Source organism: Ursus arctos, unplaced genomic scaffold, assembly GCF_023065955.2.
Source record: "Ursus arctos isolate Adak ecotype North America unplaced genomic scaffold, UrsArc2.0 scaffold_19, whole genome shotgun sequence".
NCBI classification, from domain to species: Eukaryota; Metazoa; Chordata; class Mammalia; order Carnivora; family Ursidae; genus Ursus; species Ursus arctos.
Window position 1 is genome coordinate 48,771,054 of NW_026622863.1, and position 24,672 is coordinate 48,795,725.

At 53.4% G+C, this 24,672-nt stretch overlaps 2 protein-coding genes across 3 annotated transcripts in view; both read right to left on the reverse strand.

Moving 5' to 3' along the window:
• Positions 1 to 1,962: 1,962 nt before the first annotated feature.
• DACT3 (dishevelled binding antagonist of beta catenin 3) lies at positions 1,963 to 11,036 on the reverse strand. The gene is made up of 4 exons (XM_026481988.4): positions 10,748 to 11,036; positions 5,562 to 5,658; positions 5,236 to 5,388; positions 1,963 to 4,231 (listed from the first exon to the last, which is right to left on the reverse strand). Exons 1-4 carry the CDS (start codon positions 10,994 to 10,996, stop codon positions 2,835 to 2,837), a joined length of 1,896 nt encoding a protein of 631 aa, XP_026337773.2. The 5' UTR covers positions 10,997 to 11,036; the 3' UTR covers positions 1,963 to 2,834.
• A 7,190-nt stretch (positions 11,037 to 18,226) lies between these two features.
• PRKD2 (protein kinase D2) overlaps positions 18,227 to 24,672 on the reverse strand; it is a 33,773-nt gene continuing 27,327 nt past the window's right edge. For both annotated transcript variants that reach the window (XM_026481982.4, XM_026481984.4), the window contains 3 exons: positions 21,586 to 21,853; positions 19,029 to 19,114; positions 18,227 to 18,693 (listed from right to left, as the gene is read on the reverse strand). In XM_026481982.4, coding sequence (XP_026337767.1) covers positions 18,481 to 18,693; positions 19,029 to 19,114; positions 21,586 to 21,853 — 567 coding nt within the window. In that variant the 3' untranslated portion in view covers positions 18,227 to 18,480. The remainder of the gene's footprint in view (positions 18,694 to 19,028; positions 19,115 to 21,585; positions 21,854 to 24,672) is intronic.

The following is a 24,672-nucleotide window of genomic DNA, read 5'->3' on the forward strand; positions in this document are numbered from 1 at the left end:
CACCTTCCAGAATGGAAGCTCCACAGGAAGGAACCTTTTTTTTCCCTGCTTTGTTCCTTGCTGTTTCCCCACCGCCACAGTGGGCACTGGACATGCAGGTGAGCGTAGCAGGTCTGGTCTCTGCTTCTCAGAGTTCAAAGCTACAGAGAGGTGGACCCACCCATGTAAGCACAAAGGGCAATGCAGAATAAATGTCATTCTTCAGACTGTGGAGTCAGGTGGGGTTTGGGTCCTGGCCTTAGCTCCAGCCTTCTTGCTGTGCAATCAGGGCTCACAATGGCCCCTTCCCGAACTTCTCCTTACCCACCCATGAAACCCATATGATTCCTGAACTTATCCAATAGAAATATGGGCAAAGGGTGTGAACAGGCAACTCACAGAATTAAAAGTGGTCCAATAAACATACAAAAGTATGTGTTGACTCAAGGAAACAGGGAGAGAGACATGCTAATTAAAACAGAACACAGTTTTCCCCCATAAGATCGGCAAAAATGTTAGGAGAACAGGTGGAAAAACGGGCATCTCAGATATTGCTGTTGGAAATGTCAACTGAGGGCACGCTGAGTGGAAGGAAGTGTGACAGTGTCAATTAAAATTTTTTAAGTGAGCATACTATAACGACCAAGCAATTCTATTTCTAGGAGTGGAGCCTCTGGAAATACACACATATATGCACAGAAGCGGGTACAAGGACATTACTGCAGCAAAGTCCCTAACAGCAAAAGAATTGGGAGAACTGACAATCCCACAGTGGAGGCATATGCAGCTATTGATAATGCAGTGATGGGGGCACCTGGCTGGCTCAATCGGTAGAGCATGCGACTCTTGATCTCAGGGCTGTGAGTTCAGGACCCATGTTGGGAGTAGAGATTACTTAAAAATAAAATCTTTAAAAAATAATAATACAGTGATAAGAAAATATGTCATCTAAATTTAGATGAAATGGACAAATTCCTAGAAGAATACAATTTAGTAAAACTGACACAGGAAGAAATAGAAAAGCTAAATAGTACTATAACCATCAAAGAAATCCTTTTTTTTTTTTTTTTTTAAGAGAGAGAGAACAGGGGGGCCTGGGTGACTCAGTCGTTAAGCGTCTGCCTTCGGCTCAGGGCGTGATCCCGGAGTCCTGGGATGGAGCTCCACGTCAGGCTCTTCTGCTGGGAGCCTGCTTCTTCCTCTCCCACTCCCCCTGCTTGTGTTCCCTCTCTCGCTGGCTGTCTCTCTCTGTCAAATAGATAAAATCTTAAAGAGAGAGAGAGAGAGAGAGAGAGATAGAACAGGAGCAGGGGAGGGGAGAGGGGCAAGGGAGAGGGAGAGAGAAAATCTTAAGCAGGCTCCATGCTCAGTGTGGAGCCCAATTTGGGGTGCAATCCCACAACACTGAGATTATGACCTGAGCTGAAATCAGGGGTTGGACGCTTAACCAACTGAGCCACCCAGGTGCCCCTAAAAAATCCGATTCTTACCTTCCCATAAAGAAATTTCTGGGCACAGACGACTTAGCACCACCAAAAAAACAGTGATAAGGCAAATATATAGCTCAACTTATATATGTATATATATGTAAATATATATAGTGTAAGTATATGTATATAATATTTATGTATTTGTCTAGTTACTTAGATTCGTACGTATGCAAACGCATAAAGGAGAACATGCAAGGACACACATCAAACTGATTATGATGACTTCTGAGAGAAGGGATTTGGGGTTGTCCCTTTACCTATATTTTTATGAAACCATGTTTATGCCCAAACACAACTCAATCAAAGGTCAGATTTGTTGAGGTCAAATAGCCGATAGTAGGAAAATTACGTTGAGACCCACCCTGAGATCTGCCGTCTGGTTCTAGACACCACTATACTCAAAGCAAACAGTAATCGCTCACTAAATGTTAGTCCAAAGGAAAACTATTTCTCCCATTTTAACACAGAAGAAGAGTCCACCACATATGTAACATTGTGCATTTATTTACAAAGAGGTTAGAGAAACACAGAGAGTCTGGCCCCCCTGTGCACTGGGGAGTCACCATCGTCATAATAAATACAGTAATTTTAAAAAAGAAAAAAAATACTGGATTGGAACAGCTGAGGGTCTTCCTGGGCTCCCCACACTCCCTCTCAGTGGGGGAGAAAGGGGGCACGAGATAGAAGCCATTTTCCTTTCCCTCTTCTACCTCCTAATCCTCCATAATTGTCCAGGGATAGAGGTAAAAGAGTCTTTCTTTCCAGGTGTTACCACCTCCTACTCGACCCTCAAAACCCCAAAGTCAGTGCTCCTTCCTTTCTCAGGGCACTCTGCAGGCACCACCTGGGTGAGACACAGAGTCTCTGACCATGGTGCCAAGGGGATATCCTAAGAATCCAGGGACATGGACGGGGGCACTTTGTGAATGTGGGGGGAGTGGGGGAAGACACCATATCTGGGCATGGAAAGGAGGAATAAGAGGGTTCAGTGACAGAAGTGAACAGGAACAAACGGACTAAGTGTCTAAACTAAAATGGGGAAATTCAAACTGAATTACCCCTTCTGCATACCATAGTACACCCATAGTACAGATGAGGAAAGTGAGGCCCAGACAAAGGGAACTTTCTTGCCGAAAGGCTGCAGAGCCAGCAGCTGAACTGGGTCAAACAGGGCTCCTCCCCCATTCCTCCCTACGGTGGAGGGGGAGCCTTTTCAACCAAGACTGGCAGTGGATGGGGGCAGTGAGGAAGGGTCTTTGGAAGCAGAGAAAATGGTGGTCTTTGGAAGGGAGGTATGGAAGGGTCGTGATTGGGAGTGTGGTGGTGCAGAGGCCATGAAGGGGGAGCCCAAGCAAACTCCCAAACTCACACTGTAGTCATGACCTTGAGAGAACCCGAACGGAAACGCAGTATCTTTTTCTTCAGTGCGTGGGAGGCCTTGATCTTCACAAAGACTTTGGCGGGGCCCGCGGGCGCCCCTCCACCTGCACCACCCCCTGCCCCAGAGGCTGCGGTGGCCGCCACCAGCTGCTGCGGCCAAACCAGGCCACCGCTACCGTCTGAGTCGCTGGATGCAGAGCTGAAGGCCGGCGACTCCCCCTCGCTCGCGGTCGATTCACTCTCCCCGTAGGCGCCGCCAACGCCGCCTGTGGGTCCCCGGCGTCCAAGGGGCCCCAGGCGCCCGGCCGAGCACTCCGAGTCGCTGCCAGCGCAGCCATAGAGAAGACGGCGCTGAGGAGCGGACGGTGATGGGCCGGGCCCCGGGCCGCGGGCCGCCGGGGCTCGGGGCCGGCCGCGGCGCCCGTCCGCCGCATCGATCTCGGCCGTGGAGCGCCAGCGGCGGCAGGACCCCGCGGCCTGTGCCGCGAGCGTGGGCGCGGGGCCGCGGCGGGGCCTCGGCGGCCGAGGCTCTTCCCGTTCAGCCGTGGGGTATTTGGGGGGCCCCGGAGGAACCGCGGCCGCGCGGCCCAACAGACTGGTCTCGGACTGAGAGCGCGCGGCCTTGCGAGCCCTGGGCGAGCCCCGGCGGCCCGAGGCCTCCGTCATGCGTCCGCGGCGGCCAGAGGCCCGGGGACGCTCCCGGGGTGGGGACTGCTCCACGCTGCGGCCGCGGGTCAGTGGTGGCGCTTTGCGGCGCGCCGCGCGGCCGGGGAGGCCGCGGGTGGCGGCCTGCGCGCCCGGGATGTACTGCGCCTTCACCAGGCGACCCTCGGCCGGGCTGTCGGGGGGCGAGGGAGCGGCGGGCGGCGCGGCGGGCTCGGGCGCCGTCTCCGACTCCCATGGCGAGGCCCAGGCGCGGCCTAAGGCGGCCGGGCTGGCGGGACGGCCCCCCGCGCGCTCCACCGGGGGCTCGGGCGCGGGCCGCGCGCCTCCGGGGGGCGGGGACACGTCGGGCGGCCTCTGGCGCACGCTGTTCTGGCGCCGCGGGGCCCCGTCCGCGCCCCCGGGACTGGTCCGGGGCTGGCCCGCCCCCCGGCGGCGGCGCCTGCGCAGGAGCGCCGAGATGTAGCCGTCCAGGGGCCGCCCCGCGCCTGAGGCGTCGGGCGAGTCTGCGGGAGGCCGGCTGCAGGGCCGCGGGCTGCGCAGCGCCACGGCGTGCAGGGGACTGGGCGTCAGGAAGGGCCCCGCGCGGGCCCGCCGCTCCGCGGAGGAGCAGGCCTCCGGGCCCGCAGAGCCGGCGGCCGTCGGGTAGGGCGCCGAGTATGATCGCGGCACGGCTGCCCGAGCGCTCACCGCCTCTGGAGCGCTGGGACTGGCGTCTCCTAGGGAGGGAGGCAAAAAGAAAAAAAAGGAAAAAAAAAAAAAAAAGAAAAGAAAAGAAAGAAAAAGGAAGAGAGTGGAGGGACTCTCGAAGCCCTTGCTCAGTGAGCCTAGGAGGGGCTAGTTGCCTACCCCGTCCTTGTCCACTGTCGTCAAAAACCCTGCCCTCACCCTTCCCCTCATCCCAGGTTCGTAACAAAATCTTCACAAGACCGTGTCCTGCCTCTGCCTCTCTGACCTCCATCTCTAACCCCTCTCTTCTATAATTCTAGGTCTCCAGCTCCACTGACCTCCTGGAAGCACACGCCAGTCACGTTCCTCAGGGAGGAGCCTCAGGGCCTTTGCACTTGCTGTTCCCGCTACCTGGGACACTGTTCCCTGAGGCTATCTCCTTGGCACACTCCCATCACTTACTTCGGGGTGCCACTCAAATGTCAGAGTCTCAGTGACACCCTCCCTAGCCATGTCTTCTAAAATTGCAACTTCCTCCCAACTCAAAAGGGATTGTCCTTCCTAACCCCCTTCCCTAACTTTCTTCTCATCCTCTATGTCTATATCTTATTTATCTTGTATATGATCCTTTTCTCCCACTGGAAAGTCAGCTGTATGAGGACAGGGATTTTTTTTTTTCACTGTCGCATCCGTCACCACTAAAACAGAGCTAGGCTGGCACATAGTAGGGGCTCAGAAACTTACTTGTATAAAGGAACAACAACAGTTGCTGTTTACGAGTGGCTACCAAGTGCCAAGTCCAATGGCAGTTAGGGGGGGCCGAGGCTCACTGAATACGCAAAACTTCCCTACGAGGTAGGTGCTGTTATTAATCCCATTTAACAGGTGGACAAACAGAGGCCCCGAAAGAAGCAACATGCTCAAAATTACACGAAGAGGGAATGTCACAGCCAGGGTTTGAATCCAGGTCAGCGTGACTCAGAAGCTTGTGCTCAAAACCATTCTCTTACTGCCCATTCCCTGGTTCTCAGGGCCCCAACCCCACCCACCTTACCTAGGGACTTGGGCCTCTCGCTGGCATAGATGCCCCGGGGTTCCGAGGGACCCAGGCGTCCATAGGAGCCAGATCCAGAGAAGCCACTGTCCCCACAGAAGGTAGAGGGTGGTGAGTCTGGACCTCCCGTGGAGCTGGGGTCTTCATAGAAGCCTGGATTCCAGGGAGAGGAGGAGAGACAATCAGGGGCCTGGACGGGGCAACCAGGGATGGGGAAAGGAAGAGACCAAGAGGTGGAGACAGGGAAACCTGCACGGTAGTGGGCAGTAGGAACACGATGGGAGTGGCCCAGGCAGACCCTGCTCCCTCCACGCACGCACGCTCACCTGAGCTGCGCCCACTCTCCTGTTCCAGGCCCCCAGACTCCAGGCTCAGGTCTCCCAGCTGCTGGCCCAGGTCCCAGATGAGCCCGGGCAAGGCCTCCTGAGGGCGTGAGGAGAGCAGAATGGTCAGTACGCCCCCAATCCTCGGCCACCTGGTCCCCCCCCCCCATCTCCCCGCCACGGGCAGAGTTTCACTTTGACAATGAGGCTCTGATTTCAAAAGTGTAAAAGCAGTGCCCAAGTCCCAGGATGCCCCTCAAGATCTCTGTCCCTTCATCCCATTAGAAGTTCTTCTGACTGTCTAACTCGAGTCCTTCGTGCTGCAGCAACATCATCCTTTCTTAGGTGGGATAAGCTTCAGAAGGCCCCGTCCCTTGCCCCCTCTCTGTCAGGTGTGCCCTCCATTTGTGCTCATGGCCCCTGAACCCCTATCAGAACGTCCCTCTTTGAGTCTCAGTTCAGACGGTCTCACTGTAAGGGCAGTTCGCTGCTAAAAGTTGGTATCCAGGACCTAGTAGACCCTTAGCCATTGGTCCACCTCTTCCCAGTCCTTGACCTTCTCTTCTCAGATGCTCCCATCTTCCCCCACTGCCCCTTATCACGAGCAGAAAGTCCTTTTGCAAGTCTTCCTTAAGTCCTTCTTGCTGCAGACCGATTCTTTCCCTCGTGTGGATAAAACAGGCTGACCACGACTCCTATAAGCCTTTGCTCCTTCCCTCAGGAAGAACCCCCTCCCCTTGCCTACTGGAAAGTCCTTCTGTGAGTCTAGCCTGTAGTGGTACTACAGTAGCAAGCCCCAGCAGGTTCTCTTGCCCCAGGGAACCACATCTTCCTCCTGCCCTTGCTTCATTTCCACCCAGAAGCCTCCAGTGTCTGCCCACGCTGGCTCCTCATCCCCATGAGAAAGTTCCGTTGAGTCTATCCTGGATCCTTCTTGCTGCAGGAAATGACCATTCTTATCAGGTGGGAAGAAATGAAGGTGAAAACCCTTTTAGGGGAGCGGCAGTGACCAGGGACGGGGCTAGGGGCTAACACAACCCAGACGGGGCCTCCGAGACACTGGGACCTAACCCTATTTTGGAAAAACAGGGCCGGATCCAGGAAGAGTCTCACTGGGGTCTGGGTGAGGCCAGAGGTGGCGGCAGCGGCAGGCAGACGGTTGACCCTCAGACAAAAGCAGCTTGTCTGGATGGCGGGAGGGAGGGAAGGAGGGGGGAGGAGCCGGGAGGCCAGGCGCCCAGCCCTGCCTATTTAGGGCAGAAAGACTGGCCGGCTCCCCCGCAGACGCCCCCCCCTCCCCCAGCTTCCTACTCCTGTGGCTGCTCTCTGGGGCCCGTCCTCACCCCTCCGCCCCCAGAACAGAAGCCCCCATCTGGGCTTGTTTATGGGAGGAAAGTCAACAGATCATAACACGTTGGGCTCCTGCCCTGGGTGTGCAGAGATGCTTAGGGTGGCGTCATCTTGGAGCAGAACCCAGGAAAGCAGCCGAATTGTGCCGCCAACAGGGGTGGCTAAAAAAACGTCGCAGACCGGCCACGTACCCCAGGTCATGTCCCCCACTAATGGCCCCCTTGCTCACTCCGCTCTAGCCACACTCCCTGGATGTGCCGCGCGGTGCTCCTACCCCAGGAAGGATGTGTCCCCCCTGCATTTCTTCCCGGCTCCCTCCCTGGCTTCATTGAGATCTTTGCCTACATGATCCCTCCTCTGACCGGTCTTTCCAAAATAGCTCCCCATCATTTTGCACCCATTGACCTGCTTTTGTCCCCTTCCCGCAACATAGCAGTAATGTTGTCACTGGGTTATTGTCGGTCTCACTAACTGTCATCCCTGGAAGGCAGATTTTTGTCTGCGTTGTTCACTTCAGTGTCCTTCCCCACCCCCACCCCCCAGCGCACAGCACAGGGCCTGGCCCCAAGCAGGGGCTCAGGAAAGGTGTGAGGAAAACGAATGTCTATAGCAGAATACTATACAGCTGCCAGAACGGAAGGAGGCAATTTCGACACAGAATCATCACTAAGAGGGGGTGCCTGGGGGGTTCAGTGGGCTAAGCATCTGCCTTCAGCTCAGCTCATGATCCCCGAGGCTCAGGATCGAGCCCCCCGCATTGGGCTCCTTGCTCAGTGGGGAGTCTGCTTCTCCCTCTGCACCTCACCCTGCTCTCTCTTGCTCACTCTCTCTCTTTCTCAAATGAATACATAAAATCTTAAAAAAAAAAAAAAAAGACTCGCCACTGAGATACAGCATTGAGCAGAAAAAGGAAAGTACAGAGTATGAGCAGGAGTCAGATTTACCCAAAGGGCCTGGGTCCCACCCTCCAGAACTTCTGAGTCCAGGGTGGAGCCCAAGAATCTGCATAGCTTACAAGTTCCGGGGTGACGCTTAGTCCAGCAGCCCCACTTTGAGAACCGCTGGCATTATCTCTGGGACCTCACCCAAGAGACTGGCATTTGCAAGAAGCAAAGCACAACTCTATGTTTCTTGGTATGTAAGCTCTTCCTACAAGTAGATGCATCGGTAAGAGGTCTGGAGGGACCCACGCCAAGGTGACAGTGGTGGTGATCTCGGAGGAGACCCTGTGTGACCTTTAGCAGTTTACTCCCCGTCTCTGGGCCCTGGTTTCCTCATCTGGAACATGGCATCTTTCAACTCCCTCCCTTACAGGGTTTTGTAAGGATTATATGATTTAAAACACCAGTTTCTTTTAAGCACTTAATAAATGCTAGCTTTTATTATTACACGAAAGCTATGAATTTCTAACAAGGAAAATATAAAATCATCATGTTTTACTTGTGTAATGAAAAATAAATATAAAATGATAGATTGGGGGGTAAGTTCTGCAGGTCTAATTTCAGTTCTTGCTCTCTAGAGAAGAGCAGGAGTTAGGGGGACAGACAGGGGAGGTCTCCTCTTCCCCCATGTCTGGGCCCTGCAACACCACCCCAAGTCTACACACTCCCATCGTTTGTAAGTTTGACCCCCTCCCTTCCAGGTGCAAAGCGATGACTCTTCAAAAGACCAGAAGGACCTTGGTCTGAATCCTGCTCCCTGTGTACCCACAATGCCCCTCATTCCCCCTCCCCTTTTTTTGCAAGCCCTTCCTCCAGGGGGCCTGTGGCTGTCCAGTCCAGGCAGGTTTAACATGCTTATGGTTAGGACCCCTGGAGACCCCTTGGCCCAAACTGTTCCAGACCTTGGTTCCCCGCTGCTCACATGCCCCTAGTCTGTGTCCAATTCCCTTTATCGCTATTTGGAAGTCCTTCTGCAAGTCTAGCCTAAGTCCTTCTTGCTGGAAAGGAACTCCTACCCACATCCAGGATTCTCACCTCTTTTCTCTGAGATAACCCTGGTCTTTACCTGCGTCCCCACCACTCTTATTAGAAATGAATCAAGTCTGGCTTCCATCTTTCCTGCTTCAAAGGTTGTGAATTCCTTGGTGGGGGGGGTGCAGGGCGGGAGGGGTTAGCGGCATAAGACAGAGGCTCAGGGATCAGAGGAGGTACCCACACCCTCTTCTGAAGGACCCAAGAACCCCCAACCGCAGAGGGGTTTATATTTAGCGCTTCTCTGTTCCTCCCTCCCCACCACTGCCTTCCTCCCGCTGCCTGCCACCGCCTCCTCCCTGACGCTGGGACGGAGCTTTGCCTGGAGAGTGTGGGGGGAAGAGGCCTCTCCACTACCACCTCCTGGGGGGCGGGGTAGACAGAGGGGCAGAGAAGGGGGGAGACTCAGCGGCAGGGATGGGGAAGCTGAAGGGCAGAGAGGGGAGACTGAGGCAGACTGCGGGGGAGACTGAGGGACAGGAAGGAAGGACACAGCTCGCCCATCCCCATACTCTCTCCCTCTCCTCGTACGTAGGGTGGGAGGTGCCTTCCCAAGCCCAGCCAGCTTGGGGTGGGGTGGGGGGAGCTGGTGAAGGCCCCCACACGCGTCTCTAACTTTGGGAGGGGGTGGGGCCTCCCACAGCTGTTTCTGTTTCCAGAGAAGAATGTGCAGGGTCCCACTCCCGGTCGGGGGAGGGGCTATGCGTACAGCCCGGGAGTCTGGCGTCAGTCCCCCTCCCCATTCCCCATCTGGGGAGGGGGCAGTGGAGGTCAGCAGCAGGGAGAGCCCCCTCCCCCGCCGCCCGGGCTCAGGTTTCCCCAAACGGGAAGCTCTGACCACACACAGGCTTGGGGATGGGATCTGCAAGGGGAGCCTGGGTCTGGGGCCTGGCAGGCTGGGGGGAGGGGAAGAGAGAGATAGGGACAGGGACGTGGGGCGGGAAGAGAGAGAGGTGCAGAAAGCAAGAGAAGGCCAGGGAGACGGAGATAGACACAGAGAGAAGAGGATTAAGAAAGACAGAAACAGACGCTGAGAGTCAGAGATGTGGCAATAGGGAGACAGAGTGAGAGAAATCCAGGAAGAGGTCGGGAGAATCAAAGAATGACAGAGAAGGAGAGAGGGGTGGTGCTCTCGAAGTCATTCTGGAGACCTCTGCCTCATTTTCTACCATCAGAGCACTCAGGGAGTTAAGAAGCCAGACCCCCATGCTGCCTCGACCTGCTTCTTCTTGGGTTCATCAAAGCTGGGACCAGCTAGGAAAGGAGGGAAAGTGTCACCGCAGAGTAAAGATCACCGCGGGGTCCTCAAGGACTGCTAGCTTCCTCTCAGCAGTGATCCCTCCCTCAGGAGGCCCGAGGATCCCCTCCCCCCACCCCGGCCCCTCCAGAGATCTCCAAGCACACCGGGACTTAGGGAAGATGGAGCCCTGGTGGCGGGGCCAGAGGGGAGCAGGTTTGGATTCCGGCTGTGTGACCTTGGGTGAGTCGCTTGCCATCTCTGAGCCTCAGCTTCTTGCTCTGTAAAATGGGGACCATCACCCCCTTCGCCCCCCAAGCTGCAAGAAGACAACGCATGCCAAATTCTCGGCCCCGGCTTGACACATACTTAGCGCCCATAAGAATTTTCTTTGGGGAAGGGGCCTGCGCATTTCACGAGGCTCCAGCGGAAGCGATGCGGTCCCCCTTCCCCAGTTTGGGGGTGAGGAAGCCAGATCCCGCCCGCCGCCCATACTCCTGTGTCTCCAGCCCCACCCCCTGTCCTTTCCCCTTCCCCCACCGGAACGGGTGTCTGAGCATCCAACCGAGACAGACAGACAGACAGACACAGACGGGGGCGGAGGGATGGACGGACAGGCGGCCCCTCACCAGCTGCTCCTCCAGGGCCGCTGCGGCCCGGCGCGCCGCTGCCGCATCTTCGTCCTCATCGGCGTCCTCCTCGTCCTCGGCCTCGGCGCCCCCCATTCCGGGCTGGGCCAGCCGCAGCGCCTGCTGCACGCGGTACTCCTGCCTCTCCCGGAGCCAGTGCAACTCGCAGAGCCCGGCCAGGCTGCCCTCCAGCCAGCCCCGCAGCCGGCCCCGCTCGGGGCTCACCGGGAACGAGAAGGCCCGGATCATGGCTGCGGCCCCCCACCCCAGCCCGGCCGGGCCCCACGGCCACCCCTCTCCGGGTCCCACCTCCCCGCCCCAACAGCCCGCCTGCCCGCCCGCCCGCTGGCCCGGCTGTCACCGTCTCATCTGCATAGGCGCCCGCCCATTGGGCCGCCCACCCGCGCCTTATCTGCATGGCCACGCCCCCAGCGACAGAGTAACCGCCGCCTATTGGCTGGTACCCTCCCTTACGAAGATGCCCGGCGGTGCACCCGCGCCCCCCAACGCTACGCATGCTCGCAGCTTCCTACTCGCTTTGATTCTGGGCGGCCTCGCCACGCCCCACCGCTTGCCTGCCTCTGGTCCCTAGTCACGCCCCCTCTCGCGTCACAATGAAACAAGTCCGCCCTTGCTCCAATGTCATTGGCCCGTGCCTCCCCGGTCCCGCAGCTGGTTCCGCCCCCTTGCGGGCGAGCTCTGGCTACCATTGGACTGTCCGGCGAAAGGGGAAGGGGTGATCTATAAATAGAGAATGGGTCCACGTGACAGTTTGGCAACCGTTCCTTTCCCCCCACCCCTAGCAACCGTAAACTGCTGAGGCTGTGCAGGGGGCGGAAAGGGTTATCGAGTCGAGCCCTGATTTTGCCTCCTCTTCCAGGAAGCCTTCCCAGACACTCAGCTGTAAAACTAGAGGCCAGCTAAGACCGACAACCTTCCATAAAATAATGTTTCTAAGCGGGACCGGCTTCACGGGCGTGTGACCAGCTTAGGAGGGCCCCGCGCTTGGTTTAATATTGGCTGTTACGGTTTTGAAATTCTTATTTTTTGAACAAGGGGTCTCGCATTTTCATTTTGCGCCAGGCTTCACAAATTATGTAGCCAGTCTTGCTTCTCAGAGTCAGGTCGGTTATATCCCAAATTCTGGAATTGTAAGACCAGCCTGGGTGGAAGATTCTGTGATTCGACCAGAACAGAATCTAAGCGTCTTTTGTCTTCCAAATCGTGTGGGGCATTGCGTTCACCATTCTACGATTGCAGGAGCCTTTGTTCGACGTTCTAAGAGGCTTTGTTCTCACCATTCTAAGATGCTCTGTTCTCAACGTTCTGTGGTCCTAAGAGTCTGAGCCCAACTTTCGTTTCCAAGGTTCCCTTCTGGCTCCCAAGGCTCCGCGAACCGGGCTGGCGCCCCCTCAGGCGGCCAGCCCGTGTCACTACGCCGAGTGTGTGTCCCTACAACCTTCAAGATCTAGCTCCAGTATTCATACCCATTTCTCAGACAGACCTTGAGTCTCTAAAAGTCAGGCCCCAGAAGAAGGTGTGAGAACTTCCCTCTTTTATGACCCCCTCTTTTATGGCCCTAGGAGACATCTGGTCGTAAGCTAGAGCGGCAGTGATAGCCATTGAGAGCTAAGACTCTGGAACCAGACTGCCGGGGGGGGGGGCGGTGTGTGACCCCCAGCCCTGCCACTTTCTAGCTGTGTGACCTTGGGAAACTTGCTTATCTGTGCCTCAGTGTCCTAATCTGTATGACGGAGGTCATAATACTGTCTACCTTATCCAGGCATTCTGAGGACTGAGCGAGATATTTGTCCAGTGCCTTCCAGGTAGAAAGAGCCACAGAAGGGTCTGATAAATAAGTAAAAAATAATCCCAAGGAGAAAAATGAGCCTGGACTTGAGTAGAGACAAACTATATTCACTCCCCCTCTTGTTTAAGACAGACCTAGACTGACCTTCAACAGCCTTCATTTTCCAACAGTGGGGAGATGATCACGATTCGTGATAGGCAGATCTGAGGGGATTGCTCTCAAACGAGGTTTTCTTAGTAGTTAGTGTCTGGGATGGTGTCAGGGTTGGTTTTTCATCTCTGCTGTTTGTGCAAAGCCAGTTGAACCATTGCTTGTGTAAAATGTTGGATCTGGAATGGATTTAGGTTTTGGTCACGGGGCATTCGCAGATGGGTATTCCTAGGAAGATAAATAAAAAGAGAATTATTCGTGGTTGAACAAGGGAGTAACACCAAGATTGGAGGCCCGAGGGCAGTGTGTTTGCGAGGGTTCCCAGAAGGGGGTACAGGGAGATCCTTGGTGGATGGAGGCAGATCAGCGGTTGCAAGTCTACAGATTTTCTCAGTGGCCTCTTGATGTCCTTACTGATGACGATGAGGTCTGAGGAGTCCCCGGAAATGAATGTGCAGCAGACGTTTCCAACCATTGCACACAGTCCTTCCCTTGGAAGTCCCTAACCTGAGTACAACAGTTGCCCAAACATGGTTGGAGGATGCATCAAATCCTCGGAGCTTACTGCTGAGCATCTGGCTTCTTGTTCCAAACCTCCTTTGGATGCTAATGAAAGAGGGGGTCACGGTCATCCTGGATCATGCCTCTGCGGGCGACTTTCAGCCTTCACAGGATGTGGCAGATCTCTTATGTTTGTGGGGAATTCAGTGGGGGTTTGAGAGAAGAAAGAGTGAAGTTTAGACATCGATAGAGTGAAGGGGAATCAAAACTCTGAAAAGGACATACAGGATTGGCAAGATAATAGAAGCCAGTCCAACTTCTTTTTTTTTTTTTTAAGATTTTATTTATTTATTCGACAGAGATAGAGACAGCCAGTGAGAGAGGGAACACAAGCAGGGGGAGTGGGAGAGGAAGAAGCAGGCTCCCAGCGGAGGAGCCTGATGTGGGGCTCGATCCCATAACACCGAGATCACGCCCTGAGCCGAAGGCAGACGCTTAACCGCTCTGCCACCCAGGCGCCCCCGCCAGTCCAACTTCTGGTAGGTAGATATCAGTCCGCAAAATCTTTACACGTAAAATATACATCATTAGGGGCAATCGCAAGACTCATGGAAATAATCGTCTTATTTATGTGAGGGGTCAGAAGATAAATGTGGGTGGTTTTGGTGGGTTTGGGGGTTTTTTTTGGTGTTTTTTTAAAATGTTGATTAAAGGTGGAAAACCAGAGACACCTGAGTGGCTCAGTCGGTTAAGTATCTGCCTTCAGCTCAGGTCATGATCCCGGGGTCCTGGGATCGAGTCCCCCATCGGACCCTCTGCTCAGCGGGGGGTCGGCTTCTCTTTCTCTCTCTCCCTCTGCTACTCTCTCTGTCTCTCTCTCAAATAAATAAAGAAAATCTTAGAGGGGGAAAAAGGTGGAAAACCAAAGAGAAGATGAAGGGACAGGATTGGAACCATGAAATGAGTCACAAGATGGGTGATACCAAGAGAAATTATGAGCGGCACCGGTTGACTCGGGATCGGCAATATTTTGATAGCTGGGAAATCTGGGTGAGTTCAGTGAGGAGGTGGCGCCTGCCATTGGGGCTGTTACCATGTCATTTACCACATAAAAGGTTCCACAGACTGAGTCCCCTGAAGGGGCCGTTAGGGGAGTTGTGGAAGGAGAATGTAAATCCTGACGCACAGAAGCTAGGGATAGGCAGAGTCTTGCTGGAACAATCAGGTGGTGAGTTGGGAGGGGTCTTTGAGGGGATGGTGCTCAATCCATCCTGTATCCAAATCAGGTTACATTCTGAGTCCTGGGGGATAGGATTTCAACATACCTTTTTTTTGGGGGGGGCACACAATTCAACCCATAACAGGCCCAGAAAACACTGGAGTTGCGTCTAATCTTGGGTGAAGGTGAAATTAACGACGGGATAAATTCACTCTGTGGATGAGGTTTGCTTCGGATGCGAAGTCATGTGCTAGATAGGGTGCTTGTGCCTTACGAGGCTGTCACCCTTCCCTAGATCCCTTGTGTCCCTGTGAGCAAGGGCTTGGGGTAGGTATTGAGCGTCTGAGTGAGCTGAGTGAGGGATCATCCCCATTTTGGATTCGAGGGGTATTGCAAGGGAAAACCACATCCCGCAAATTAGCATTCAGAGTCCCAGAAAAGTAAGGAGGGGCTTCAGTGAACTCTTGAGGCACCCCTGTCCCTGTGTATTGTTGACTTTCCCAGGTGAAAACAAAAAGACTGTGAATCAGACGTAGAGGGATATGAAAGAATGTGTAGCGGAGGTGTTAATACAGGAAAGTGGGAGAAGGGGGTGCTGGAAGGTATAGAGAGGCCAGGACAGTGTTTGGAGTGGAAACTCACGGGAACCTAGGTTTGACTATTTTATTTATGGTGCACAGGTCTTGGACTAGCTATATCCCCATGTAACTATGGGGTTCCAGACGGACGATGGGAGCGCTGCGGGGGCCGGGGAGCTGGGATTAGGAGACCCCGAGGGAACGGGTGGAGGCATGTGAAGTCAGTTTCAGGAAGGGCATGAGGGTTCTACTTCCACGCTGAGAGAGGTTCAGCCTCCAAGATGCACCCTATGTTGCTGAGGCCCGAAGAGAATCAGAATGCAGGGGGTGCCTGGGTGGCTCAGCCGTTAAGCATCTGCCTTCTGCCCAGGGCGTGATCCTAGGGTCCTGGGATCGAGCCCCGCATCGGGCTCCCTGCTCTGCTGGGAGCCTGCTTCTTCCTCTCCCACTCCCTCTGCTTGTGTTCCCTCTCTCACTGTGTCTCTCTCTCTGTCAAATAAATAAATAAAACCTTAAAAAAAAGAAAAGAATCAGAATGCAGGGCAGTGTGTCCTGAATAGGTGGGCTTGAGGGAGAGATTCATGGGGGTTTGGGGGGGCAGGGGAGTAGGAAGTGTAGCGGGCTGAGATGGATAGGAGCAGTCTGGGACTTCGAGACATAGGCTCTCTTGTGAACATGAAATCTTGATGTTCCGGACTGAAAGAATATCTCTTCCCAAAAGATTTCTTGGAGTAGTTTGGGTATAAACCATGCTGGATAGTCAGGGGGCTTCATGAGTCACAGAGTCCCATCAACAAGCGTAAACATGTGGCAAACTGTGGGATTCATCATAATCCTTGCTGTGTACTGAACGAGGGGGAGGGGGAGCTGGGAGATATTTATGGGGAGGGCGTGGCCCCTGTGTCTAAAATGGGGTAGGGGTAGGATACCCACTAATGGGGATAGTCATTTCCCCTGCGGCTTGAGGGGTATTTATAGGCACAGCGGAGAATGCCTGCCAAGAGGCAATCCTTGGGGAGAGGAAATCTTACCCCTCGAATTTAGTGGTCCTTTTCTCTATAGTCCCTACAAGTGCCCTCTGTCAAGATCAGGATTGGTGGTATCTGATGGCCCTGATAGGATGGGCTTTTTCCTCTCTAATTGTTTGAGTTGTGGGGCCTTAAGTGACCTTATGTGGCTTTGATTAGATCCGCCATGGCCCCCTCGTGATGTCGCACTGCCTGGCGGAATTCTGCAGTTAAGGCATTTTCCCAGCTGACATTACGGGGCTTTAAAAATTCTTTTATTTTTTTGAAGACTTTATTTATATTTGCGAGAGAGATCGAGAGAAAGAGAGAGAGAGAGCCAGCACGAGTGGGGGTGGAGGGGCAGAGGGAGAAGCAGACTCCCCGCTGAGCAGGGAGCCGGATTGGGGGGAACTCCATCCCAGGACCCGGGGATCATGGATCATGACCTGAGCTGAAGGCAGACACTTAAGTGACTGAGCCACCCAGGTGCCCTATTTTTTTTTAAGTATTTATTTATTTATTTATTTATTTATTTATTTATTTATGTCATCTCTATACCCACGATGGGGCTCAAACTCATGACCCGAAGATCAAGAGTCGCCCGCTCTCCCGACTGAGCCAGCCCCTAAAATTATGTTTATGATCACATCTCTCATTTCTGGTCTCAGGGTATTAACAAAACTGGTAGCCAAGACAGAAGCAGTGTGATTGTTCAGCACTGGGCCTGAGCGTTTCCTAGCTTGGCTCCATCACTGGAGATGGAGTTGTCTCTCTGTTGTCTACGCCCTGGAATAGGCACCGCCTAAAACCAATCGGTTTGAGACCGTTTGAGAAGGAGAGGCCTTCACGATGCAGTCCAAGAGACTCCAATATCTCCCAGTGTTATTAGCTCGAATTAGGCCTCAAAGGCATTCTTGTTCATTTGGAGATCTTCATTGACTTAGGTTCTTCTGAGCTTTTTTTTTTTTTTTTAATATTTCATTTATTTACTTGAGACAGAGCAAGTGTAAGAGAAAGAGAGAGAGAGAGAAAGCACCGAGGGAGAGGGAGAAGCAGACTCCCTGCTGAGTGGGGAACCTGATGCAGGGCTCGATCTCTGCACCCTGAGATCATGACCTGAGCTGAAGGCTGACGCTTAACCGACTGAGCCACCCAGGCGTCCGCTCTGAGCTTCTTTAAATCAAAGAGCTGTAGCTGTGGAGCGAAGCAGCAGAGGGACGGCGGACATACACCGGGAAGCCTCAGAGAGGAAGCTCCCGGTACTGGCCTGTTTTTCCGGGGTCGGGAAAGTCTTTGTGGCATGCAAGTCTGAGTGTTTAGAGAGAACTTGTTTAGACGCATGCCCCAATCACTTGCCCTCAGCTGTACGGTCAAAAGTCTGGGTGACAATGAGGAGCTGAGGAACCAGAGGGCAGGGGTCAAAGGTGGAGAGATGATTCCCTCTGCCTTCCTCAGGACAAAGATGAAGCTTGAGAAATCTGCTCGAAAGACCCGCCTTCTGCCCCTCAGGCTCGATCAAGGCTGCCCCACCCTCCTGGACTCCCTCATCCCAGCCCCGCCCACTCTGGGTCATCGAGGTCACCAGACAGGTCTGTCTCTCCACGGGATGGTGAACCCCTGAGGGTAAGGACTGCTGTCTCAGTCACCACCGTGTCCCCAGCATCACCCAGCACCCAGTGTGACAAATGGATGAACCAGTGAATGAGCACATCTGGTGTGTAGGGAAGTCAGCACATCGATGTAAAAGAAGATACTAAAAAACAAAAGAAAACAAAAACTGAATACTGTGGATCAGGTTTCTAATGGACCAGACTTGTGCTAATGGCACTGTCGTTATTAGTGGCTGTGATGAGTAGTAACACCACTGACCAAAAAAGTGGATCAAACAAGCCATGGGATTACTTTGCTCTAAACCCTCCATCCCTCCAGGAACGCTCCTCCCTCCATGCTCCCCTCCCTGCACACTCCTTCCATGTAGAACTCTTCGTGCTTTCCTCTTCCCTGTCCTCATGCCACCCTTTGTATCTTCCCCCTTCTAGTCCTCCCTCCTGGCAGTCCTCCCTCCAGGCTTCCCACCTCCTTTAGTCCTCCTTCCAAAACTCCTCCACCTTCAGCCCCCTCTCCCCTCATCCCCCCTCCCTCCCACCGCCTTCTCAGACAGTCCTCTTTCCAGGTGAACTCCATCTTGGTGAACAACAGACTCATGACAGAGAGTGTGGTGTGGCCAGAGACCGAGGCCATGGGGCCAGAGATGAGTTCATTTTAATTGCTGGGGAATTCAGGTTGGAAATAACTACCCCTGACCGCCACTGACCCCCGCCACGCTCCTCTCCCGGGGTGTGTCCCATCCATTTTGGGCAGGAAGCCGCTTCTGTTTAGAACAGTTCCTCGCTGAGATGGTGCGAAGGGGCGCTCTCCGGGGACCGGAGGACAGCATCATGGGGCAGCCACGGTGGGAGCACGGGGCCTCAGAGGACGCTGATGCGCTCGGCCAGCCCCTGCATCTCGTGGTCCTGCGGCGGGAGGGCCCCACCGAAGTCCCCATCGGCGGGCAGCCCAGGCCCGGGCAGAGGGTGCTCTGCCACAAACTGCTCCCAGCGCGCGTCGTCACTCTCGTGCGTGATGTACCGCTCGCCCATCTTCCCCTCCAGCTCTCGGAGGTCCAGCCACGTCTGGTACTCCTGGGCCCGGGAGAACAAGGGTTAGCTTGCACAGAGCACGGCCCAGAGCGGCTGAGCAGCGCCCACACATTATCTGCCCTGCCAGTGACAAGCTCGGGATCAATGAAGGTGAAGCCACACCCTTCGCAACCTGCCCAGCCAATAGAAATTCAGCTCCGCCTCCTTCTTACAGCCCAGCCAATAGGAGGCTCAGCCATGCTCCGGATCCACGGAAAATGTACCTGCAGCCTTCACCACCCACACAGCCAATAAGCCATCGGGTTCCACCCCTTCCTCCAACCCAGCCAATGAGACCTCCCTCTCCCTTTGCTCTCAAGCCCCGCCCCCTGCATCACCTGTAACCAAGGGTGGCTGAGAGACTTGTCCACGCTGTAGCGCTTGCGCATCTTCACCTGCAGCAGGTTGTTGATGAGGTCAATGGCTGCGCGGGAAGGAGACAAACAGTTCAAGCCTTGCGCGGTAGGGGCCGCCCCTCCTCCAACAGGCCACTCCAGCCGACCTGCTACCATCGCGGCCTTCCTTCTGCCCTGGCCCAGGTGGCTTGGAAGCCTCACCTGCACCAATCGCTCACCCGCCCATTCCCTCATTAAATTACCATTTTGTCCACCCCTCCCCCGACGTCGCACACACACTAGCTCCTACATGTCTTCACCAAGCCTCTCCCTCAGTTTCCCCATTCCTCTGTCACCCCCGTAAGTTTTGTCATACAGAGGTACACACAGGTACACCGGTTCTATTCTTCATTTAATATTTTTCTTTAAGCCAGGGGTGCCTGGGTGGCTCAGTCGGTTGGGCGACCGACTCAGGTCATGATCTCAGGGTCGTGGGATCGAGCCCTACATGGGGCTCTGCGCTCAGCTCGGAGTCTGCTTGAGATTCTCTCTCTCCCTCTCCCTCTGCCCCTCCCCCTGCTCAAGCACACTGTCTCTCGAAAAGAAAATATTTAAAAATAGATTTTTTAAAAATCAAACCATTTGTCCAAGATATATTGTGAAGAGGACAATGCAAATTGAAAGGCAGCATGTATAGAACACTGCCACCTGTGTAAAAGGGGGAAATAAAAGAATATATGTACAAATATTTGCTTGTACACATTTAAAAGATTGTAATAGCCAGTGCCTTTGGGGAAAATGACAGACAAAGGAGTGAGAGAGGATTTTCACTGTAGACCCTTCTGTATATTTAAAAATTTGAGCCACGTCAGTATTTGATCAAAGCGAAAATCGAGAACATGTGGCTTTAGATCACTTCACTTTTTAAAAACTCATTTTCCCCTTGAAAATTTTAAGGAGAAAATGAATTTATTTATAATGGAAATATCACCCCAGTCAATGAAAATCCAAAGATCGCTTGCCATGTCCACAAAAACAAAATGAAAATAAAACATTATTAGACAGTAGTCAGTCAGTGGCTTCCTGCAGAGGCTCAGAGCTGGGCCTGTTCTTTAGAAAAAGGAGAATTAGCAAGTGTCAGGCATTCAAGACAAGCCGGCACTCATTGGAGGCTGTCTTCGGGATCAGAAGCTTGGAAGAACAAGGCCTCACTGTGTGAACCCCTCTGAGTATAGGCCTTGTCCACACGGCCTCCCTCACACATGTCCGTCCACACCAGATTCACTCTCGCACACCTGATGCACTTTTACTGAGACGTCTGGGCAGGTCTCAAAAGACAACGCTGGGGACCTCCAGTATTACTCCAGTACTAACGAATCCATTCTTATCACTGAGTGCTTACCTTTCTCAGGCCCACCTTCCCTGCACTAACCCCCATGTCACACACACCCCCTGCCTGCTCCATGAGGCCATATCCCTCTAGGGCCCTTCCCTCCTCGACAACCTTCTCCCCACAAGACCCTTCTCTCCAATTCATCCCAGTATTCCCAGAACCCAGGACAGTCAGGACTGGGCCCACAAGAGGCACTCAACATGCTTGTTGAATAAACTGTTGTGAATAGTGATTGTCTTCCAAACCTCCCTCCCATTCTGTCTGTCTTCCTGAGCTCTCCAGCTCCAGGGCCTGCCCCTTGACCTTACAGCTTCCTAACATGCCCCGGTATCTCAGCCCCCGTAGGCCCACCCCCAAATCTGTTGGGGCCCCAGTTATAGGCCTCCGGAGGGAACTCTCTGAGGCCCAAGTCACAAGCCCCAGTGCCACTACCCGGCCACAACACCAAAGCCCCTGGATCCCAGTGTCCACCTCGGGCCTGGCTCCCCTCTCCTTGCACCCTACCCTTAAGCTCCCCCCCACTCACACCAGCTCCCAAGGTTCAGGTGATCTTGTTCTCAGAATGGGTCTTTCCAGACAGCTTCAGAAACCCTCCATGACCCGGCCCTTCCTCTCCCCACGCTCCTAAACCAGGCCCCTTCATCACCGGACCTGCCCCCTGGCCCCAGGCCCAAGTCTGCCCAGCACCCATCACATTAGCCCAGCCCTTGTTCCTCAACCCTGCCCTCCAGCGCCACTGCTTTTGCAAGGCTAACCCTTTCGGGGTCGTAACCCCAAAGACTCCAGGCCCCAGCCAATGCCTGGCAAGGAAGGATCCGCCCCTTCTCTTAGCCACTCCAGCAATATGGCTTCCTCAGGTCCAGTAGTCCCTCTCCTGGTCCCGCCTTAGACAGGCCAAACCTCGCTCAGAACCCAAAGCGCCGGGTGTGTTTCTCAGCGCTTTCTGGAGCACTTCGTTTCCTGTGAACTAGGAACCAGACCTGACTAGTTCCATACACACCCCTGAGTCCCTGCCCCAAGCTTCCAGGTCCAAGGTACCTGGCCGTTTAAAGGACCGCCCTCCCTGTAGCCCCACCCACCACGAGGCTCCACCCCCATAGCCCAGGGTGTTTAGGGCCCACCTCTCTTATGGCCCCGCCCACTCTTCCCCCTCCCACCTCTACCCACCTCCGGAGGAGATGCGGCTCCAGGGGCAGGCTGGGTACATGAAGGCGGCGTTCTGGATCTGGTCTTTGATGTCCTCGTCCTCGTTGAAGGGGAACGTGCCACTGAGGCTGACGTACATGATCACGCCCACCGACCACATGTCCAGCGAGCGGTTGTAGCCCTGGTTGAGCAGCACCTCGGGCGCCAGGTAGGCAGGGGTGCCCACCACCGAGCGCCGGAACGACTTCTCGCCGATGATGCGCGCGAAGCCGAAGTCACACAGCTTCACCTGCAGGGGGCGTGGGGTGGAGGGTCGGAAGGGGCGTTAAGGCTGCACCCTACCCAGTGACCACCCCCACGCCCTCCATGGCGGTCCAGAGAAAACTGAATGCTGGTTCGAATCCAAGCTTCTCCTCTCACTAGTCGAGGGACCTTGGGCGAGCGACTTCCTCTCTGTGCCTCAGTTTCCTCATCTGTATGAGGAGGGGGATCAAAACAGCACCTACCTCAAAGGGTCGCATGAGGATTACAGGAGTTAATCCATCTAAGGCTCATGGGGCCATTCATGCCCGGTATGCCATGAGCGCTTAATAAATGCCACCTGTCCCTGTACTTCCGCCACATGGGACAGGTCTCTTAACCACCTCGTGCCTCTGTTTCCTCCTTTGCACAACGGAGATCCGAAAAATCCCTACCTTAAAGGGTGGTTGTATGGATTGAATGAATAAATACACGTAAAGCGCGGGGCGCAGTGTCTGGGTCAGAGTAAGCCTCACTGGTCTCGGGGCAGGAGCTAACTTCTCCCAGCCCCAGCATCATCATCTGTATCAGGGATGTTAACAGCAGAGTCATCTCAGGCTTCCCTGGGGATTAAATGGAACCCTGCGTGTAAATTGCTCACCGTGATGGCCAGCAGTCAGTAACAGGTGTTCGCCCACCTTTCCCATGATGGCAGAGGCCGTCTCGGGTCACAGACAAGCTTTGGAGCCAGCCACACCCAGGTTCAAGGTCCTGCTCTCCTTCCTACCAAGTCCATGTCCGGTCATGTATCGTTCCTCCCCTGCTCAAAATCCTTCTGTGGCTCACCATGGCTCTCCGGACAGAGTCCAAACCCCTTGAAGCCCCAAGCCTCTGTTGCCTGCCCTCAAAAACAGCCAGAGCCCAACCACTGACTCAGTGTGACAGCCATACCGCCTTGTCCTAAGATCCTTTCCTTTTCAAAGATCCACCCTTTTCTCCAGATGGTACAACGGCATGTTATTTGGCTGTTAAAAGAAATGGAAGGACTGACCCATGCTACAACATAAGTGAACTCTGAAAACATGAACCAGAAGAAAGAAGCCAGTCACAAAGGGCCACATATGCTATTACTGAATGTTCTGTTTATACGAAACGTCCAGAAGACGTCAATCTACATGGTTGGGATGACGGCTGACAGGTTTGGAAGATGATGTCTATGGGGTACAAGGTTTGTTTCGGGGGGTCATGAATGTTCTAAAACTGATTGTGGGGATGATTGCACAACTCTGTGAATACACTAAAAGCCACTGAATTGTATACTTTTCAAAGTAGGTTCCATGCCCAGCATGGAGTGCAGTGTGGAGCCCAACGTGGGACTTGAACTCTCAATGCTGAGATCAAGGCCTGAGCTGAGATCAGGAGTCAGACGCTTAACTAACCGAGTCACCCAGGTGCCCCTGAATTGTATACTTTGAATCAGTGAATTGTATCATGTGTGAATTATATCTCAATAAAGTTGTTAAAAAAAAAAAGTACAGATCATCTTTCTACAGGGCCTCTGCCCAGGCTATTCCCACTGCCTGGAATACTTGTCCATCCAGAAAACAGACTCCTAATCTTTCTTCAGAATGTTTTTTCCTCTGACCTTCCAAATGGGCTCTACGGTTATGTGAGTTCAGAGAACCATGTCACAGAACTCATCATAGATACAATTCTATTTTTGTGACAACGTGACTGATATTTGCTCTTCCCTCTGCTAACTGCACTGACCAATATGGTGGCCAGTGGCCCCTTGTGGCTACTGAGCACTGGAATGTGGCAAGACCAACTGACAAATTGTTTTTATTTTATTTAATTTTCATTAATTTACAGTAAAAATGGATCCTATGTTACATCCCAGGCTGCCACTAACAACTGAACGACTTCCAGAAGCAGAAAGAAACCATGAGGTTGATGTAAGTTGTTTCCACTGGGAGTCAAAATCTTTTACCCTTCCAAAATAAACGTTAATGAGAATATCATCTTTTACTATATTAAAAAAAAAAAAAACCACAAAAAAACAAAAAAACAAACGGACGCCTGGGTGGCTTAGTTGGTTAAGCGTCTGCCTTCTGCTCAGGTCATGATCTCCAGGTCCTGGGATTGAGGCCCGTGTCGGGCTTCCTGCTTCTCTCTCTCTCTCTCCCCATGCCCCTCACCCCTGCTCGTTCTCTCTCTCTCTCTCTAATAAAATCTTAAAAAAACAAAAAAACCAATGCTAGACTTAGTTATTGGAAAACTTTTAAATATGCATGGAACAACTTGGAGATGTCAATTTCCTTTTCCAACTGCTAATTTTTTGAAATCTAAGCACAAAACCAAATATTTCTGATAAAAATTTCACACCTGAGTTGAGATGTGTCCTAGGTGTTAAATACACACCAGATTTTGAAGACATGGTATAGAAAGAAAGAACTTTTCATTAATAACTTTTATGTCAATTATACATTAAAATGATACTATTTGAATATACTGGGATGAAGTATATTATTAAAGTTAATATCACCAGGGGCTCCTGACTGGCTCAATCAGTGAAGCCTGCAACTCTTGATCTCGAGGTTGTGGGTTCAAGCCCCACACTGGGGGCAGAGATGACTTAGAAATAAATTTTATGTTATTTTATTTTTATTTTTTATTTTTTTAAAGAGTTTATTTATTTATTTATTTGTGAGAGAGAGAGAGAGAGAGCATAAGCAGGTGGAGCGGCAGGCTAAGGGAGAAGCAGGGTCCCCGATGAGCAAGGAGCCCCATGTGGAACTTGATGCCAAGACCCTGGGACCATGACCTGAGCTGAAGGCTGACGCTTAACCAACTGAGCCATCCAGGTGT

Excerpts from the sequence above, each read along its gene's own strand:
- DACT3 (XM_026481988.4), bottom strand. The coding sequence starts at position 10,996 with ATGATCCGGGCCTTCTCGTTCCCGGTGAGCCCCGAGCGGGGCCGGCTG. Across the intron at positions 5,659-10,747 it reads CGGCCCTGGAGGAGCAGCTG|GAGGCCTTGCCCGGGCTCAT; the intron begins GTGAGGGGCCGC and ends TCACGCCCTCAG. Across the intron at positions 5,389-5,561 it reads GGAGAGTGGGCGCAGCTCAG|GCTTCTATGAAGACCCCAGC; the intron begins GTGAGCGTGCGT and ends CCTGGAATCCAG.